At 38.3% G+C, this 20,751-nt stretch overlaps 1 protein-coding gene across 1 annotated transcript; it reads left to right on the forward strand.

Moving 5' to 3' along the window:
- The first annotated feature begins 60 nt into the window (after positions 1 to 60).
- LOC136281099 (tetratricopeptide repeat protein 28-like) lies at positions 61 to 16,584 on the forward strand. The gene is made up of 7 exons (XM_066167306.1): positions 61 to 321; positions 3,885 to 4,038; positions 5,030 to 5,191; positions 5,454 to 5,531; positions 11,536 to 11,603; positions 12,791 to 12,935; positions 13,206 to 16,584. The coding sequence occupies exons 2-7, from the start codon at positions 3,942 to 3,944 to the stop codon at positions 16,463 to 16,465; spliced, it is 3,810 nt and encodes a 1,269-aa protein (XP_066023403.1). The 5' UTR covers positions 61 to 321; positions 3,885 to 3,941; the 3' UTR covers positions 16,466 to 16,584.
- The last annotated feature ends 4,167 nt before the right edge of the window (positions 16,585 to 20,751 follow it).

A 20,751-nucleotide genomic window follows, 5' to 3' on the forward strand; every position in this document is an offset into this window, starting at 1 on the left:
TGAAACAAAAAGTGAGTCATTTGCATCCTGTCACGGTCGAGGTGAACACCTTTGGTGGCAGCGAGAAATTTTTAACGCTCGCCATCCCCAGCTCGAAGCGTTGCTTCTAAGTTATCGCGAGCTAAATTTAAGAGGAAAAAAATCAAATACTCCTACGTCGTGAGATCACTAAGAAAAGAGTACCCTCTCGACACCGTTCTTGTTATAATTCACCTTCTGAAGACCTCATCAAAATATCTTCGGTCTTGCAAAATTTTACAAATTTAACAGGTTCTTAAGGACGAATTCAACGCTCCGTCGTTGACGAAACGTCGTTTTAAGGTAAGCTCTGAAATAATTAATTAAACCAAGTGGTTTGTCTCACCCACTCGCAGTGTTCCATCAGTAACATTGCCAGTTTGTATTAACAAAGAAAAACTTTGTACATGGTAAAATATAGACAATCCGGTATGAGGCGTGGGGTCTTGGTTTCATGTGGGTCTTTCAGCAAAGTGAACCGGCAACAACACACTAGGCCTTATGATCGCAGACAAGAGGAAGTTATGAAAATTTTATCGATGGAAAGTGCTGTGTCCCTGCTTACTCTATTTTTTTAGAAGAGTATTTAGTGAGAACTAAGAAAACTGAGTGTTACGAGATAATGTGAAGCCTTTTTCCTTTTTATTTTGATTATAAACTACCGTCTACGTGTTACATCCTGTTCGCATTATAGAAATTGAAAGAGGAAGCAGTTGTCATAAACACATGTTTCGAGGGGAAGGTGTAAAACGCTCCTTGCTTATTAAATGATACAAAACTTGGCAGGTATTTTCAGGCAGAGAAAAATTTAAGGCGACAAATCAAAATACGAATTCTTTAACACATTATTTGACTTCTTTTGAAAAAATGTAGGTTATATTAAGAACACAGCGTAACTGAATATTTATCAGCATACCTTTGGAAAATGAAAATAAGCTGAAATCCAGTTCGCACATACATTTTGGAATAAATGATCGTCTTCTTTGTTTTTTTTTTGTCCTACATAAATTAACGAGTAAATCACATGCTCCTCGTTCTTGTTCGTCATAACTCGAGTCGAAAATTTTACGAAAATTTGAAATGAGATTGCCTGATTGTATTTGTTTGTTCCACATAAAATCATGAGTGCACCACGTGCTACTCGTTCAAGTTTTTCATTGAAGGCATTTTGGGTTGCGGATATTTATCTATTAGTTTAGTTTGCAATGACAGAAGGAAATATTCCAATATGAAGGAAAGAAAACATTACTATTAATCCGAGTCATTTCGTTAGTGCCATACCTCCTGACTGTGGTGTACTCAAAGTTCTACGGAGCATGCCCAAAGGTGTTAGGTTGAAAAAACAACATGGCGCGATCGGTAAGAAGTAAAGATTGTGTAGATTATTATTGCTTCTGAAGACAACAGGAAATATAAACCCGGGGTAAAATTGTCTCAAGTGGAAAGACTTGTCAGCAAGCGGAAATCGTCCAACAAAGTTTTGCATATTATCAGGATAATTGTGCAGAGTTGCAAACAATGGACAGCTGATTTTATGACGAGGGTATTTGCGTGTACACTCTAATAAATCACATTTGAATTACCTACCATAAAATACCTCTCCCCCACCAACCCTGTCAGCACCTAAAAACAAAAGATGTGATTTGCCAACTACGAGCTGTCAGTCTCACCTCGTAAAATTCACGTAAACTGGTTATTTACTTATAAAAACTTTAGGCGCTGATCTGTCAGATTTTTATGCGGAAAAAATCTGTCCTGCTTCGAGGTAGAACGGCTGTACTTTTGTTTTGTTTTGTGCGTCTTGACATAATTTGATAGGGATTAAAATAACTGTACGTCTGCATTTGTTAAACAGACTATTCAAGTCCAGAACTCGATGTGTGCACTTCTAGTGCATTAAGTATTCTTTTGTAACATAGCCAAAGATCTTGCGATGTCTATTGTTCAAGCCTTTTTCTCTTTTCAAAGAGGCATCAGAATTATTTTCATGTCAAATTTGCAGTAAACTGCTTGCGTGTCATCCTTTGTTTTCAAGGTGTCCGACCAGGTATGACTGAAAATGGCACTTCGCTTGGATAGGAATCCTTTTGTTGTTGCTTCTTACTTCCTGAAATTATCACTTGAAATTTGCTCGGTAATGTAAAAAAAACAACAACAACAACGCGAGTAATACATATATATCCAAATTCTTTCATCACATGAAAAGTTGTAGGACCTGATAGCATCTTAGGGACGGACCAGTAGATTTTTGATGCGGGGGAAGGGGGGGGTATTGGGGTGTTGGGCAATAACCCCCGAAAAAATCGAGCACGGGCTTAATGGAAGAAAACAAATCGTGCAATTGGCAAAAGACCCCCCCCCCCCCCTTTTATCAAAAATCTAATGGTCCGTCAATAAGGTTCCTTTTTACGTTTTTCCAAAGTGGGTTTCATTTCCGAATGAAATTAATTTCATGCCGCGTTTACATGCAAGATAATTTTGATTATAAAAACAAGTATTTACGTCCCTTTTCTATGCTTTCCTCACTCATACAGAGGATTCATACAGATATGAGTGTCGTACCGCGTTTACTTTACACAGGTACAAAAGGTCGTCCAGAATAAGTGTTTCGTTCTGGAATGAAAACCTCAATAAACTCATTCAGAAATGACTCGTTTGGAATAATTTTACTCTGGTATCACATGGCAACCGGAATGAACTCGTTTATGAACAAAACTCATTCCGATATTATGTGAAAGGCCCCAAAGAGTTTTTATTCCCAGAGCATCATGCTTTGCTTTCCTGCCAGAACACTATAAATTTCAATAGCGTTGAAGCAACAACCTGCTTTGAACTGCTACGCTGCCACTGAAACAACGATTACTGACCACAAAAGTGACATATTGTAATATTGCCAATTTAACATAAACAAAAATCTTCACACAGGGTAAATATTTATTTAATTTGTGTTGGTATCAATTATTGCGTGACTAGCTTCTGATATAGCTGGAATAGGGGAAAACACAACGTAAAACCTGGGCTCTCGGCAAAAAGTAATACCCAAGCGTAATATAATGACCGAAACAGCTTATTGGTCTTATAAAATCATAAATAAACTAGGTAAGAGTGTTATGTTAGAATTTTTTTACAAATTGTAGTGATTTATGCTTCGATATGCCAATAAAAGGTGGCGACAAGTAGGCACACCATGTATATTTCATAGTCGCTAGCAAGTAAATTTTGCCGGACTTTGAGTTCGTCTCACGATAGAACAACACAATTACACAAGAAAATTTTTACAGTAACTTTATAACCATCCTTTTGTCTTTTAAAAGCTAGAAGCTCAGTAGATTCTCTCATATTGGTCATTGTTAAAACTGTCTTTGTTTTGATGCTACTTTTCGACATAGAAAAAAAAAAAAAAGACAAAAATATTCACCAAAAAATAAATAATTTTTTGCCAGCCTCAATAATGTCAAGGGATTAAGTTTAGATGATAAAACAAAGGATTATGCCGATAGAAATACCGGAGGTCAAGTAAATTCGTTACATGAGGTCACACAACTCGGTTAATATTCAGAGTGAAAATTTGCATATTTGAGCGGTCGAACGAAAAAAATCATTTCTCAGAAACTAAAATATATTTTTAAAAAAACTGCACCACCATTATTAGGACATATTGGGCTACAAAATATGAAAGTAGGATAGAAAACGAATTTGGACGACTTGCCGCTGTTTGTCGGATGCATGTTGACATTAGCTCTTAGTTGGCTTCTGATTTTGTGTCTATGTATCCCTCCCATTCTCAGAAGGGAAAAATATTTATTTTGCAACTGGGTAATATGTTGAGCTGATGTTTAAACCATTTTCAATCACCTCTTTTTCAGGCCAGGATGACTTAAAAGAACAACTTTTTAAGAAGCATCAGTCTTCTTACAGTTGCTATGGCTACAGGAAGAAGTTCAATTAAAGTTCCATGTGAAAATGAAGACTTACCTGACAAAGAAAATGCACCAGATTTTGACGAGGACACTTTACGAGGTGAGCTAGGTTCAACTTCGGCTTCATTTATTGTTAGAACAATTTCTATTCGATCAGTTTCAAGAATGCAAGCAGATGTGGAAAAGGACATTTACAGCGTATGACCACTTTAAAGGATATCTGGCTAGTCATGACTCTCTTCTATGATTACAATATGCTGTTCATTGAGAAGATCTACGACACAGAAACTTTTTCTATTTTCTTTTCTAACAGTTCAAAGCAATAACACAAAGTTATAATAAGTTAAGACTTTATTTGATCATCATATAACATCCATTGTGTAAGTTTGCATCATAGGTACCATCATCATCATCACCATCATCATTACCATCATCTTTCTATTTTAATGAAACATACTCTCTTTGAAACCTTCAACATTCCCTCCCTTCTCCTCGAGCAACCCACAGGCATTTGATCTTCATCCAAGCCAAAGAGGGTGGGGGGAGGGGAGAGGGGGTTTTAACCCTGCCTGACTGGCGTTAGGGAATTTGAATAAAAACTGTCACATCTAATTTCCAGGAGAGTACAAGTGTTAATTATCATTGAATATGGAGGTGTTTTAGGTAGATAGTGTACTTTCACTAACAAATGGCTCAGAAGAAATAAGGCTTCAAGATCTAGGTTTTAAAGCTTGGTCAATTAGTTTTTAAAACTTGATCAATTAGTTGAAAGTGAAATTGCTAATTATTTCGCCTTTTACATAAGATTGTGTGGGGCATTTGAACATTTTATTAATTTTGCCCAGGGAATAGGAATTTTAGGAATCTCCAGGGGTTTGCTTCGAATTGAGTGATGCTTATAATTCTCATCATTATTCTTACCCATGTTGTCACCTACATTGTTAGCATCATCATAACTATTGAAAATCTGCAGATTTTAAATCTCCAGATCTTGGCAGCTCTGACTATACACGAATAATTATTAACTACGACCACAGACTTTGACACCCATTTTTAATTTTTTTTCGAATTATTTTATTTTTTCTTTGCAGCCACAGCTGATGTTTATAGGAATGAGGGTAATGAGGCCTTCATGAAAGGAGATTTCATCAATGCTATTCATTTTTACACCAAAGGAATTAAAATGAACTGCAATGACAAAGAACTGAAGGCCAAACTGCACAACAACAGGGCAATTGCACATTCTAAACTTGGTAAGATGATGAGAGCTTTAATATGCATTTTTTTTTCTATTTTGAAGCTATTGAGTTGTCAGTAGTAGTTTTCTGAAAAAGGTGATGATTTTGAATGCATGCCCGGAAAAATTTACATCTTATCTTGGCCTCTCAAATATACAAAGAAGTAACCTCTTACCCCAGATATCAACGAGCATCACAAGGTTTTTCCCAAAATTACAGTAATGGTAGTTGGTTTGCAACATGTATGGTTAATCAGATATATTTATTTCAATAACAGAAAATCACCAGGATTCACTAAGGGATGCAGAAGCAGCCATTGAGTTAAATCCAACTTTCCTTAAGGCAATTGTGAGAGGTTAGATGTGTTAGCTGTACTATAATAATAGTAATAAAAAAAAAGAACTCAACACTCTAAGGTTAAATAAGGTTAAATGGAGTTCAATCTTGTCTCAATTGACTTTAATTAAGAGGTCAAGACCACCCTGATGTACATTTGAATCCAGCTCTTGACTGCTACGCCATTACTTCCATTAATCATGATGAGAATATTATTTGGAACGGGATGAAGAACTCAATGCGGAATGCAAAGCAAAATTGCAGCATGGATATTTTAATTCCTTAAGTTCAATGAGTCACAGGTGTCAGATATGTTAAGAGCGTGTCCACGAGAGCACCGGACAGTCGTGCTACATGCCATCTCACCGATTTCAATGAAACTTTGCCAGTTTAAAGGGTCTACCCCAAAACTCAAAAAGACAAACTGGTTTCTGTTTTGGTTTTTTTCTGGGGGGAATAGACCACCCCCTCGGTTTTTTCTTAGTTTTCACCAAGAAAATCGCTTCAAATAGGTAAAATGTATGAAGCTCTCATTGCGATGGTATTTAACCAATTACTTTGAGGATTTGCACACATATTTTTACATCCTTAGTTAATGCCTGCTGCGAGCATCAGTCAGTTTGATGGACGGCTTGTCAATCAACAGAGGCAAATATACGACTGTGTTTTTAGACTTTTCGATTCATCTAAATATTTTACAACTTTGAGGTCAAATATCTCCCGTTGCCAGAAAGCTATAACACTAATCTTAACTACCCTTTATAACCCATCATTTCATCTCTGAAAATCATCAAAAAAATCTTTGGGCACTACCGTATTTTTGTCTTGGATACCTTTTAAAATCTGCGACTTTGACAAGTTTCTCTTAACTACACCTGTCACGCACTTCTTGCTCTAGGCGGTCACTTGACAAAATAAACCTAAATTTTTTTAGCTCTTCATACAAGATGATTGATCAAGAAAGGTAAAAAATTGTGAAAAACTTTCGAGAATTTTGTAGGAATGGAAAATTTCACGTTTAGAGAGATGCATGTAGACGAAAAATCAATGGGAAAATCGTAGCGTTTCTTTCTTCAGTCGTTTATTACTTTGAAGATTTGCTAAAATCAGCAGATACGGCTTTTGTACGGCACAAAACATTCATTAGTCTATAATGTGATTGTTTATCATGATCATTGTTCATTTTAGGAGATTTTAAAGTCACATGCTGCGTGTTGGTTGATATTACTACATGTTCCAGTGTACTACAACTTCGGCTTTTACAGACGAGAAATTCTGCGCTCTCGCTCGAGAGCAAATATCAATAGTTCTAACGGACTAAAAACTGTGCTTCTATTCCGAAAATAAAATTCAATAGTGTTTTCGTTGTCGCTTACCGCCATCGAACATTTCCATGCAGAACTCCACTAAGCTAACATCTGTTGTGTGACCCGAAGACTCTCCGTAGGAATTATTCAAGCGCGTTGTTCATGCTGTCTGCTAGATAACAATTTCAGAATAATCTGCAGCTCTCTATGATTATTTGCCTGCTTCGTTTGTAAAATATCAGCATATTTTTTCAAGCATTCTATTACTACATATAAATCCACATCTCTCTAGATCGAATGTTGCCGGGTTTGACTTGTAAAATTTTAAAATAAGAATGAGCCAGCAGTAATTTGACGAGTAGGCTTCCTGCAAATCTCCCTTGATGAAATCCTAAGACATAGCCAGTTGTTTTCGTGAGCAAAGACAATAAACATGAAAGAAAAGTGAGATGCAATTTTTTTTTTAGCTTAATAGCAGCTGTACCCTCTCCTGCAGTCTTCGTCTAAATTTTGCAAGGTCCCTCATTATCTTCTGCCTTGTTCGGTCAGTTTCGAATTCTAAAGCTAGATCATTGGCATCGGCCTCTCCGTCCTCATTCATATTTACAGAGGGGGACCTCATCAATAAACCAATTTTTGTTACGGCAGATACCCGACTGAAGTATCGAGCGATTTGCTGCTGTATCAACCGGTCAGTCTTAGACAACATTTCTGGCTGGTGTCGTCTCTTAAACTCTCTCGATATTTGGGAAATCACATTAGAGGCGGTTGCCTTACTAGTTTCCTCCCTTCTCCAGCACACGTCTAGGAGATAATTCTCTGCTTTCTGAGAAAAGGTGACTGTTTTTGTGTTTTCCAAAGAGCCCATCCAAAGTCCACTTGGCTAGTTAAGGATTGTTCGTCAGAATTTTTACTTGAGGTCCGACCTTGAACGTAGCCATCCCCTATAGAATGGCAAGCCGGTCTTAGTCCATTTCCTCTTCATCTTATCCTAGGCAGAATTTTTTGTCGGCTTCACTGTGTTTGTCTTTGTCAGGGTACATTTGGATGGCAGCCAATGACTGAAACGTCTTGATATATCCTTCTTTTAGCAAGAATATCTCGCTTTCTTGTTCCGTCTATGACGGATTGGGTATAGTTCTCGCGATGACCCGCGTTCAGAAATCTGTGCACGTTGCTGATAACCACCCGCTTCTACGATTAGTTTGCTAATGTGATGAGCCTAGTGAGACCCTGAGGTGCTTCAAACCGTGCCAGTTGGTCTGCGCTATAAACTTGTCGCAGTTCTTAAGTCAGAGGGAGGATCGCCCACCTCTATCTATGTGAGCTCCTCTACAGTACCTGCGTATCCCTAGCAATCATATGATATAAAGTTCATCTCAGTCACAAATCACCAGCTAGGAAAACTGATGTTCAGATAAGCGCTCTTCTTGCCCTTCTTCCTTATTCATTGCCGACTCTGAGATAGCAGTTACAGTACGCGTTCTATTTAAGTGTACACTCACCTTGCCGCCACCAGGAAGACTCGCCACTAGCTTTGATTTCTTCTGCCATCTGCAGATTCATCTCTCTCCCACTTTATGTCTCCGATTTTTTTGAGGAGGATACTGGCATTTACGAACCCGAAGGTCTGAATCTCACACCAAGTTGTGCACGATATTTGAGATACATCGTGAAATCGCGGCCTTCGTAATCTCCAAATAAGCCAATACGCGCTGGAATAAGCTCCATCTCGGACGAAACGCATGTTTGGGATACACCGACGTCTCTCAAATGTTTTTTTTTTTAAGCTGTATACCCACGAATTTAGAGGTATGAGCTGTTGCCGTCCCTGTCCAGCGCGAGAAAAATAACATTTGGTTCTACAGTTAGATGCAAATGAACAAGACAACTGCACCATCTTGACTTTATCAATTCGAGTGTTAGATTGAATTGAGGGCTTTTTAGACACTCGATTTCTTATATGGCACCACTATGAAGACGTAATACAATTGATACACCTACACTACATAGGATTAAAATGTCTGTTGCGCTGTTGCGAGAATGAGGAAAATATTACCGGAAGTTTAAACTCTCTTTAAAAAGAGTTTCAGGAACGTTTCAGAGATGTCTATCTTTGATCGGCTGTCACAAAAAAATGACCCCCACTTAAATTTACTAGGATAAATGAACTTACCAACTCCTTGTTGAAAAAATTGGAATTCATTTGACCGATACGCCGGCTTTTTCCTCGGGCTGCCATAAAACAGTTCATAAATTGACTAATGAATAAAATGTTTTGAAATACCGTTCGGAATTTGCCTTTTTTTTTCTGCGTGCATATCAAGGGGAGACAAAGTTTTTAAAACATTTGACTAGAATTTTATGGAGTTCACCTCGATAATTTTCGTCGGCCAGAGTCAAGACGCGCCAAGGTAAGCGACATCGCCCTCCAGTAAAATAATTTTCATCAAGGATTTTTTCAAGTAGGGTAAATAAGCTTTCTCATATACAAATAGTAAATAAGTTGTCTCTTTGCTATTGAAGCCAATGGATAGAATTCGCCAGGTGCGCCTAAGGTGTTATACATGCGTGACATTTTCCGGACGTTACATGTACGAGTACGTGATCCGTTTGAGGGTCACAGATTTAGGGTAAATATTTCACCCCTCAACATCACGCAATGTCTCTAGTTTATAGAGGTATTAGAACGTTTCATTATATGGAGTTGCCTTCTGCGGGTAGAAGGCTACAAGCGAATTTTTCAGGCGTAATTGCCTTTGATTTCTAAATTGATGTTGTCGTAAACACAGTTTTTGGGAGTCACGAGATCAAAAAAACTTATCAGGACCTAGTTTCATATTCTAATGGAAATAAATAGCAAATAAAAACACATTTTCTTGAGAAATAAAGTCACAAATGACAGGGGCTCTCTGAAACAAATAGTGCTAGAAAAGGAGGGAATAAAAAAACATAAATGTGTGATAATGCAAGCAAGAGAATGAAAATCCAAATGAAGAAAAAGGAGAAAACATGGGAACCCGTGTTGCCGCGTGCAGATATCTTTCGAGGCAGACCTACACACCTAAGCCCGACATCACCCAGAGAAACTCGAAAGAGTCCTGTATATGAACTAGCTCGCACGTGAACTCAGGAAAGGCCATGACAATCAGCGAAAATAATAGCAAATGCAAATGATATTTGCAGTCAAAAAACAGGAAAATGAGATAACGGAAGGATTAAGAACTTTCTAGAAGTGTCTTCTTGAAAAGAAAAGATGAACAATTTTTACTTCTCATGAAAAATCACGCAGTAACCCTACAAATACTATTTCTATACGTGGAATTTCTTGATGGTGGAAAATGGAAAAAACATTTTCCAGTCTTATTTTCTGGAAACATGGCGTAGTTAATGAATTTATGGGGCTATTGATATTTCCTATCAAATAAGGGGGGTAGAGTTCCCCGTCATTCGCAGTATGGAAAAGCCGAAGTTGTTACACTCGGGAACTTGTACGTCAACAAGCAGGCGGCATGTGACTTTAAAATCTCCTCTACTGTTACAGTTTCCTTATTGTAAACTGTGCGATAATGATAATAGACGATCAAAGTATAGGCTAATGAATGTTTTGTTCTGTACAAGAGCCCTATGTCCTGATTTTAGCAAATCTTCAAAGTAATAAACGACTGAAGAAAGAAACGCAACGATTTTCCCATTGATTTTTCGTCAACATGCATCTCTCCAAACGTGAAATTTTCCATTCCTACAAAAAATCTCGAAAGTTTTTCACATTTTCCACCTTGGTCAATCATCTTGTATAAAGAGCTAAAAAACGTAGGTTTATTTGGTCAAGTGACCGCCTAGAGCAAGAAGTGCGTGACAGGTGTAGTTGAGAGAAACCTGTCACAGTCGCAGATTTTAAAAGGTATCCAAGACAAAAATACGGTAGTGCCCAAAGATTTTTTTGAGGATTTTTCAGAGATGAAATGATGGGTTATAAAGTGTAATTAAGATTAGTGTTGCAGCTTTCTGGCAACGGGAGATATTTGACCTCAAAGTTGTAAAATATTTAGATGAATCGAAAAGTCTAAAAACACAGTCGTATATTTGCCTCTGTTGATTTACAAGCCGTCAATCGAACTGACTGATATTCGCGGCGGCCATTAACTAAGGATGTAAAAATATGTGTGCAAATCCTCAAAGTAATTGGTTTAATACCATCGCAGTGAGAGCTTCATACATTTTACCTATTTGAAGCGATTTCACTGGTGAAAACCAAGAAAAACCGGGGGGTGGTCTATCTCCCACGGAAAAAACCAAAACAGAAACCAGTCTGTTTTTTTTAGTTTTGGAGTAGAGCCTTTAAACTGACAAAGTTTCATTGAAATCGGTGAGATGGCATGTAGCACGACTGGCCGGTGCTCTCGTGGACACGCTCTTAAGTCACTATCTAGCTGTTTTAGAAAGAAGGATCAGGACTTACCTAACTCTTAGTATTTTTGTGGGAGTTGTTGATCCCAATTTAAGTGTTCTTAGAAGTTTCAGTTGTCTGTAAAGCTAAATAAATCTAACTGAAACCTAATAGGGCCTGTTTATTCTTTTCCGTTTAGTTTTTTTGTTTTGTTTTGTTTTGTTTTTTTTTTTTTCTTCTGGTCTGTAATGATTTCAATGGTTTCAGGTTCTTTTCTCAGAATTGAGCTACAGTAATAGTATGCTTCTTTGTGTTGTTGCCTACAGGAGCCACTGCTTGTGTTGAATTGAAGAGATTTGAAGGAGCAATCACTTGGTGTGATAAGGGACTAGCTGTATCCTTTGAAGGAATCTTTCATTATTAACCGTGGGTATAAAAAAAAGTTTCCATGATTTGATGTTTTAAGGGAGAAAATACAAAGTATTAATTATGATGGGAACTTATCAGTTTATATACTTTAAGTGTGTGTGATTAAAAACATAGGAGAAGTTATTACCTCAGGACTTATTAATGAAATTACTCCTTTTAGTCAATTTGACTTAGTTCTACTATCCATGCCAATAACTGGTACATTAGTTTAAATAACCCTTTAATTTCCCAGACCAAATTTGTAATTATCCTTACTGTCAACCATACAATTCTTGTAATGTTAGTACAGAGAATTCAGTATTGCATCAACTAACTATTTTCAAATTGATGTATTTTTTTTACTCTCAACACTTATCTGATTGATATTGTATTGCTGTTGTAAGGAGAAATTCTCTTTTGGTCACTCACGGGAGTTAAAGGGTTAGAAGACTAATATTCATCCAGTTTATACATAGTACTTGGGTAGATGATCTCTCTAAAACAGGCCAGAACAAAAAGCTCGGTAATGTTTACATATTTTATGCAGATTTTCTTGCCTTCGACCTTTTTCCACTACTTAGAGACTCGGAAACTTTCGTCCTGCTTTCCTATGGACAAATAAAAATTTTAAAGACATGTGTTTGTGTTGTAGACTCATTTCTTCCACTGCTGTAAAACATTTGTCCGATGTTAAAGCTATATTAATTTAAAATTGAGCAAGTGCTGCTCAGTTTTTAAAAAATAAGGATTAAATCTAGATATTTCGCGTTAAATTTTGAGGCTGTAGACAGAAAAAACATTTTTTGAAATGTAGATTTACTTCATAACTGACTTTAAGACTGAATGTTGATAAATCATCTACCTTTCATGCAAAGCCCTCCTAATGGGCCATTTTATAGTCGTGTACTTAGTTGCCAAGCCTTTGATTTGGAGTGAGGCTGAAGGTGACCTCGTTGTGATAGAGACCAGTATCTAGAAACAATAATAACAAAGTAGTTTGCATTTAAAAAGCAGCAATGTTTTTATCATAACAAGGTTAGCCTTTTATCATCCCTCTTGTTCAGAGGCTTGGGAACCAAGCACGCAAATGTTAAAATGGACTATTACATATCAATATGATCAGAAACATCATCTTTTTTGTTTTTCCACATTTAACCCTTAACATAAAAAAAGATTGACAAAAACAATAGGATCTTGTTGTCATTAAGACTTCAGTCTGTCAGAGAAGTGGGAGATAAGTCCATGGAGGAAAAAGATCCCATTAGTCATGACCACGTTAGCGCAAGTTCAGGTGATATCAAGAAAGTCATAGACTTCTATAATTGGGGAAAAGAAGCCATAGAGTACCTAAACCTATATCTTAAAAAAGCTAAAGAAGTAGGAAACAAGCATGGGGAGGGTAACACTTATGGCAATCTTGGCAATGCTTATCACCGTCTGGGTGATTTCAAAAAAGCCAGAGAGTACCACAACCTACATCTTAAAATAGCTAAAGAAGTAGGAGACAAGCATGGGGAGGGTGGTGCTTATGGCAATCTTGGCAATGCTTATCACCGTCTGGGTGATTTCAAAAAAGCCATAGAGTACCACAACCTAGATCTTAAAATAGCTAAAGAAGTAGGAGACAAGCATGGGGAGGGTGGTGCTTATGGCAATCTTGGCAATGCTTATTCTAGTCTGGGTGATTTCAAAAAAGCTATAGAGTACCACAACCTACATCTTAAAATAGCTCAAGAAGTAGGAGACAAGCATGGGGAGGGTCGTGCTTATGGCAATCTTGGCAATGCTTATTCTAGTCTGGGTGATTTCAAAAAAGCCATAGAGTACCACAACCTACATCTTAAAATAGCTAAAGAAGTAGGAGACAAGCATGGGGATGGTGGTGCTTATGGCAATCTTGGCAATGCTTATCGCCGTCTGGGTGATTTCAAAAAAGCCATAGAGTACCACAACCTACATCTTAAAATAGCTAAAGAAGTAGGAGACAAGCATGGGGAGGGTCGTGCTTATGGCAATCTTGGCAATGCTTATTCTAGTCTGGGTGATTTCAAAAAAGCCATAGAGTACCACAACCTAGATCTTAAAATAGCTAAAGAAGTAGGAGACAAGCATGGGGAGGGTGGTGCTTATGGCAATCTTGGCAATGCTTATCACCGTCTGGGTGATTTCAAAAAAGCCATAGAGTACCAGAACCTACATCTTAAAATAGCTAAAGAAGTAGGAGACAAGCATGGGGAGGGTGGTGCTTATGGCAATCTTGGCAATGCTTATCGCCGTCTGGCTGATTTCCAAAAAGCCATAGAGTACCACAACCTAGATCTTAAAATAGCTAAAGAAGTAGGAGACAAGCATGGGGAGGGTGGTGCTTATGGCAATCTTGGCAATGCTTATCGCCGTCTGGGTGATTTAAAAAAAGCCATAGAGTACCATAACCTAAATCTTAAAATAGCTAAAGAAGTAGGAGACAAGCATGGGGAGGGTGGTGCTTATGGCAATCTTGGCAATGCTTATTCTAGTCTGGGTGATTTCAAAAAAGCCATAGAGTACCACAACCTACATCTTAAAATAGCTCAAGAAGTAGGAGACAAGCATGGGGAGGGTGGTGCTTATGGCAATCTTGGCAATGCTTATTCTAGTCTGGGTGATTTCAAAAAAGCCATAGAGTACCTCAACCTACATCTTAAAATAGCTAAAGAAGTAGGAGACAAGCATGGGGAGGGTGGTGCTTATGGCAATCTTGGCAATGCTTATTCTAGTCTGGGTGATTTAAAAAACGCCATAGAGTACCACAACCTAGATCTTAAAATAGCTAAAGAAGTAGGAGACAAGCATGGGGAGGGTGGTGCTTATGGCAATCTTGGCAATGCTTATGACAGTCTGGGTGATTTCAAAAAAGCCATAGAGTACCACAACCTACATCTTAAAATAGCTAAAGAAGTAGGAGACAAGCATGGGGAGGGTGGTGCTTATGGCAATGTTGGCAATGCTTATTCTAGTCTGGGTGATTTAAAAAACGCCATAGAGTACCACAACCTACATCTTAAAATAGCTAAAGAAGTAGGAGACAAGCATGGGGAGGGTGGTGCTTATGGCAATCTTGGCAATGCTTATCGCCGTCTGGGTGATTTAAAAAACGCCATAGAGTACCACAACCTACATCTTAAAATAGCTAAAGAAGTAGGAGACAAGCATGGGGAGGGTGGTGCTTATGGCAATCTTGGCAATGCTTATCGCCGTCTGGGTGATTTAAAAAAAGCCATAGAGTACCATAACCTAAATCTTAAAATAGCTAAAGAAGTAGGAGACAAATCCTTGGAGGCAATGGCCTACTGTTCATTAGGATGCGTTTCTGAGTTGCAAGGTGGATTGCCAAAAGCCGTTGAACATTACCAAGCTAGCATAACCTTATTCAATTCCTTGAGAGTACTTCTAAAATCTAAAGATGAGTGGAAAGTTAATTTTCGAAATCAGCATCAAATGGCGTATACCGGTTTGTGGAGAGTTCTCGTAGAACAAGGTAAGGTATATGAAGCCCTATTTGTTGCTGAGAAAGGACGAGCTCAAGCTCTAACCGACCTCATGGAATCCAGGTTTTGTGGTGGATCAAGTCACCACAAGGGAGAAGATGAAGACTGCGCAGTTTTAAAAAACGTTCCATCAAACACTGTCTTTCAGGCAGTGGACAAAGCTAACGTCGAGCTTTGGGTTGTGTCCGAAGGAAAACAAGTTCAGTTAAGACAAAGTAAACTCAAAGGTTTTGTTTCAGAGAATAGTGGATCTAGCCAGTCCTTTGAGTCGTTCATGCTCGGTGTCTATACACAACTTGGTGTTCGTTCTAATGTGAGATGCGAGAATCGATCTTTAGATGCTTTGAGGGAGGGCCGTTCAAAAGTGGATGAGAAAACCAAAGAAGCCAACCCTCAACTTCACTTCCAACAAGACGGATGCTTGAGCAGTTTGTATGATATCGTTATGAAGCCGGTGGCTGACTTGATTCAAGGGGATGAGCTACTCATTATTCCTGATGGACCCCTGTGGATCGCTCCTTACGCTGCATTGAAGGATGGTAATTCTAAATACCTGTGTGAATCGTTCACAATCCGAGTCGCTCCATCGTTAGCAAGTCTTAGACTCATTGCCGATTGCCCAGATGATTATCACAAAAGCAGTGATGCGTTACTTGTAGGAGATCCTTGGGTATCCGAGGTTACTAACAGCGAGGGAGAGAAAGTCCTCGAGCAGCTTCCGTCTGCTAAAGAAGAAGTAGAAATGATCGGAGAAATTCTGAATACTACGCCAATCACTGGCAGAAAAGCCACGAAACGTGAGGTGTTGAAAAGACTCAGTTCCGTTTCCTTAGTTCACTTTGCGGCACACGGATGTATGGAAACTGGCGAAATTGCTCTTACACCTGACCCAGACCGAATATCTACTGTGCCTACCAAGAAAGAGGATTACATTTTAACGATTCGAGATGTGTTGAATGTTCAACTTCGCGCTAAACTTGTTGTGCTCAGTTGCTGCCACAGTGGTCGGGGCGAGATCAAGGCTGAAGGTGTGGTTGGCATTGCGCGCGCTTTTATGGGGGCTGGTGCTCGGTCTGTTGTGGTGTCCCTGTGGGCGATTGATGACGAGGCTACTCTCGAGTTCATGAAATGCTTTTATCAACACCTTGCAGAAGGTAAATCTACAAGCAAGTCACTGAACCTGGCCATGAAAAGCCTCAGAGAATCAGATGAGTTCCACGACATCAAATACTGGGCGCCCTTTTTTCTGATTGGAGATGACCTCACGTTTGACCTGATGGCAAAGGAAAGAGAAAATTTGAATAGAAAATCAAATAAATGAGAAAATTTTATTTTTCATCTCAAAAGAATGAAGTAGGAACTTGGAAGGTTTAAATGTTTCTCTATTTTAAACAATTTTTGGCTATTTTTCTTTACTTTTTACTTTTTTGTTAATTGGAACTTGAGATGTGCAACTGTAGTATGGTGAAGAAATAAACCAGTCTATTTCATTATATTTTGATCAATGGAATTTTTTGGTACTTTAACAAATTTAAATGCTTGCGAAGAGAACGAAATGCAACAAGGCCTCTGTTATGAACGAGGTTTCCATTTCCACCAACATGTCACTCAGCTCTGTTCCTGTATTACAATCAGTTGTATGGAAAATAATTTAAAGGTTATTTCTTTTACCCAACCAGGGGCTTTTCCACCGGATTTTAATTACCTTTATGCTCTAAGCTTTTGATAAGCAAAGAAACAATTCGTCATTTGCAAAAGTTGACGAATTTTTATTTCCAAAACTTTTATTGAATATGTATGTGAATTGAATATGTGAATTGATCTTAGACCGTTTTCTACACCATAAGTTACTTTGTTACAATTTACCTTCATCTTTACAAAAAAATTGATTACCATTTTCGACTCAATCCATTTTAATGCAATCTAGTTCTGTCAGTGCCAAGATTGCCATTCTAAGCTTAATTTGAAGAAGTAAACATCAGAGATGATGTTATTAAATTTACTAACCATATGTTAGAGACATTACGCCTACTTTTAGGGGTGTAGCCAGCCTCTAGTCCCGTAGGCCCGACCTACAATTGTTTTCTGCCCGCTTGACTTTTACTAAAAGATGATATGACTCTTGCAAATGTTGAAACAAAAACTGAAATTTGTGAGGGAAGAGGCTTACATTTAGTCAAAAAGCTGGCTACAACCCTGTTTTCAATCAAACGAGTCTGGGCAATTTTTGTCCGTTTTACCAAACACTTCTCCGTTCGTTTTAAAGAACGACGACGGAGAGGCAAAAAATTGTCCATGTAATCTAAACTAGGAAAGAGGGACGCAGAGTTCACTATAATTAAAGTTTCCATAGGTGTGAAAACGTTCAGGGCTTCAGGATAAAACTTCTAATTGTTGAAAATCACCTCTTGAAATTTTTTCATCGCTTTAAATTTACCTCAGCATGATTTGAGGATGTCTGATAATATGCGTGGTTGAATATAATGTAACTAGGATTTTAAAGACATGCTAGGACAGTTTCAACTAAACATGGTTTGTATAATGTCAGTGTATTTCGTGTGAAGTGTTTTGATGCAATTTTTTTTTAAGTTGAATATAACTGTTCATTTATCTTAGTTTACATTAATTAACTCATGAACTCCCAAGTTCTGAAGAAAAATTCTCCCAACTGATAAGAATGTGTTTGTCTTTGCTGCCGCTTGTTCCGAGAATTCGATGTAACATTATGTTTCTAGTAAAAGATTATCCTCCAGTTTGGTTTTCTTTAATTTTTATTGACTCCATGTTTGTCGGTGTATTAATACCGTGAGGAGAATTTAAATTATGATCAGTCTTGGGAGTAAATGGGTTCATTTTAGCGTCTCCGTTTCGCGCATATTTTACTTAATGCCTTGAACAATTTAATGCAGTTTCTATTGTGTTTATTTTTTTACTTCTTTGTGTAAGAAAAATATACAGTGTATAAAATACAAAAACTGCGTTGATTTACATTGTGTGTCTTTATATTCTTAGGATGCACGTAAGATGTAGAGAAAGCAGATCCTATGGGGACTTCAATACTTGTTTTGACCCACTCTGGTTCCCGCGCACCAAGTTGATAATGTGTGCAGCTAATAGTGTACTAACATTCCATGTTTCAAGCCCCCGCCCACTAAACAAAAGCGCGTCATCTCTTCGATTGTGTCTCTTTCACTGTCTATCGTTCTCCGTATTGCCACATGGTTTTGAACGCCGACGGACGTGTTCATACTGTTACATATCTGCGCCTTTTTTTATTTTTTTCCTCACACAAGTTTTTACACCTTTTCACATTTGCGCATCCTTTTTTTTTCTCCTTCCTCTGGTTCCTTCCTTTTTTTTTTTTTTTTTCATCACAATTTTCCTTTATTCCCATCTTTTTCATGTCTGTTTCAGTTTTCACTCGTCTCAATCTTTGCGCAACGTCAGGCTTCTTACAACTCATATACCTCGTCACTCCCCCATAGTAGTTGTGATCATGCGTATTATGTCCACTTTGGGACGGTGTCCTCTTAAAGTCATCTCTAGTAAAATCTCAGTTTTCCTTTCGATTGATTCCTAGTCCACAGGGTGCCAGTGCTTGCTCTCCTCAGTCCTCTCATCATAATAGCAGTTATAAAGCGAAACAGCTCCCTCCAAGACTCGGCGACATAATCAGTGCATTTAGTCGGAAACGAGTCCCTCAATGTCCAAATTAAGGCTTCTTCTATCATGTGATTGGGAATGGGTCAAACTCTCGCCCAGGGTCCACCTACAATGCGAATCCAAGATGGCGGCTGGCCAATCCACAGCCGGACTCTACTGAGTCGGTAGCCGCCATCTCGGATGCAGACGCAGAGAAGACCCTGAGGAAGAGTTTTGACAAAACAATAATTGAGAAAGGATAAGTTACAATAATGCTTAGAGAGATAGCCGATGACAACTTGAGAGATTCATCATGAGCAAACACGTTCCGTCGATTATTAAACTCCATGTCTGTTCGAATACGCACTCCTATATGCCCCTCTTCCCCGTCCCTATATATCCCTCTACTGCAAGTTTTATCATCATACAGCACAATACAACATTATACCCCAGAGTAGCACTGTAAATCCGTAAAATGTAGTAACTAGACAACGCTTCACAACAACACGTACCCCTAGATAGCACTATGCTTCCCTCTACTGAATTTTAAATCACCATACAGCGCTATATAAACAATTGCTCCAATTTGGCGCCAAAATAAGTGCGAATATTTGCCGCAGTCATTTTCTCGAATTTTCTGTTCCAAGATGCGGAAACTGTGAGCTTCGAGGAACAGATAATATCCAAGGACAAATATCCGTTCATATTTTCGCGCAAAATAGACACTATTGTGTTTTTTATCCTTCAAATATTTTGCGACGCTCGTGAAAAATGTTAATGAACAGCTTACTAAATTGAATTAAGAAAAGGTTAAGTTCTAAAAAAACTGTGATGCTGCGTCGGTGGGAGAGTATAACATGGTAATTTAGTATTATCAAGTGAGTTGATAACGTAAATTGGCCACTGCAAAGAGTTTAAAAACTGACGTTTCGAGCGTCAGCCCTTCGTCAGAGCGATTGCAAAGGGCAAACGCTCGAAACATGAGCTTTTAAACTCTTTGCGGTGGGCAATTTACGTTATCGATTCTGTTGATAATGCCTAATTACCCTGAATTGCATAAATTTTGAGACGAAGACTTATCGTGGTGGACGTAATGTCTGAAAATTGGGGAATATCGTTTAGGTGATATTCTCGGATATCACTTAGTTTTAGCCAGGGGATATTCAGTCACTTACTGCGTTTAGACCAATCGCGCGCGAGCAAAATTATTTGATGGATCATAAGCAATAATATGTACCCCAAGATAGCACTACACTTCCCGCTACTGTAATTTACATCACAATACAGCGCTATACAACAATATGTACCCCTAAGTAGCCTTGATCGGCATAATAGAATACATATATCGAAATGCTCCAGCCTCACGAGCCATGGTTTATGTCTTTCTCCCAAGTTCATTAAATATTCGATGAAAACCTCTGCGTCGTTCAAAGAAAATACAGCATTTTCCAGCGCAGTCATGACTCGTCTGACGTGAAGATACAGAGATTGAGAGTTGATTACGGCTTCAAGTTTCAAACTCTTAAAGGCGGGAAATATGTCTTGAACTCTTGGGTTGGACTCAAAAAGTCTGAAACAAAATCATTCATGATCATCGTTATCAATTCTGAATAATTGAAATTCGATTTACGTTTACTTTGGATAATAAATTTTACTCCTATTTTGCCAGTTATACAAAGAAATCAAGACACTGACAAGACACAGCTACAGCGTTGTGAATCTCCATCCTCATCTTCAACAGAACTGTGCTATCACGAAGATAGTGCGCGTGTGTTTGCATTTTAAAGTCACTTTTGCACAAAATAATGACCCGATTGGCAAGAATACGGGCTAAACACGCAACAGCGCTGGTGCTTTTGCGTTCTGGCGTTTGCTCTCTAAAAGGCCCTAGAAAACGTTTTCATTGTCTATTAAATTATTGATTTTTTCCATTCCTCGGGTTCTTCTTTTAAACCGGAACTCGGT

Source organism: Pocillopora verrucosa, chromosome 5, assembly GCF_036669915.1.
Source record: "Pocillopora verrucosa isolate sample1 chromosome 5, ASM3666991v2, whole genome shotgun sequence".
NCBI lineage: Eukaryota > Metazoa > Cnidaria > Anthozoa > Scleractinia > Pocilloporidae > Pocillopora > Pocillopora verrucosa.

What these genes read in the sequence shown, in the direction of transcription:
- LOC136281099 (XM_066167306.1), top strand. Translation starts at nt 3,942, where the DNA reads ATGGCTACAGGAAGAAGTTCAATTAAAGTTCCATGTGAAAATGAAGAC. An exon ending in AATTGCACATTCTAAACTTG is followed by an intron (nt 5,192 to 5,453) that starts GTAAGATGATGA and finishes TTTCAATAACAG; the next exon opens with AAAATCACCAGGATTCACTA. An exon ending in GGTGTGATAAGGGACTAGCT is followed by an intron (nt 11,604 to 12,790) that starts GTATCCTTTGAA and finishes ACATAAAAAAAG; the next exon opens with ATTGACAAAAACAATAGGAT.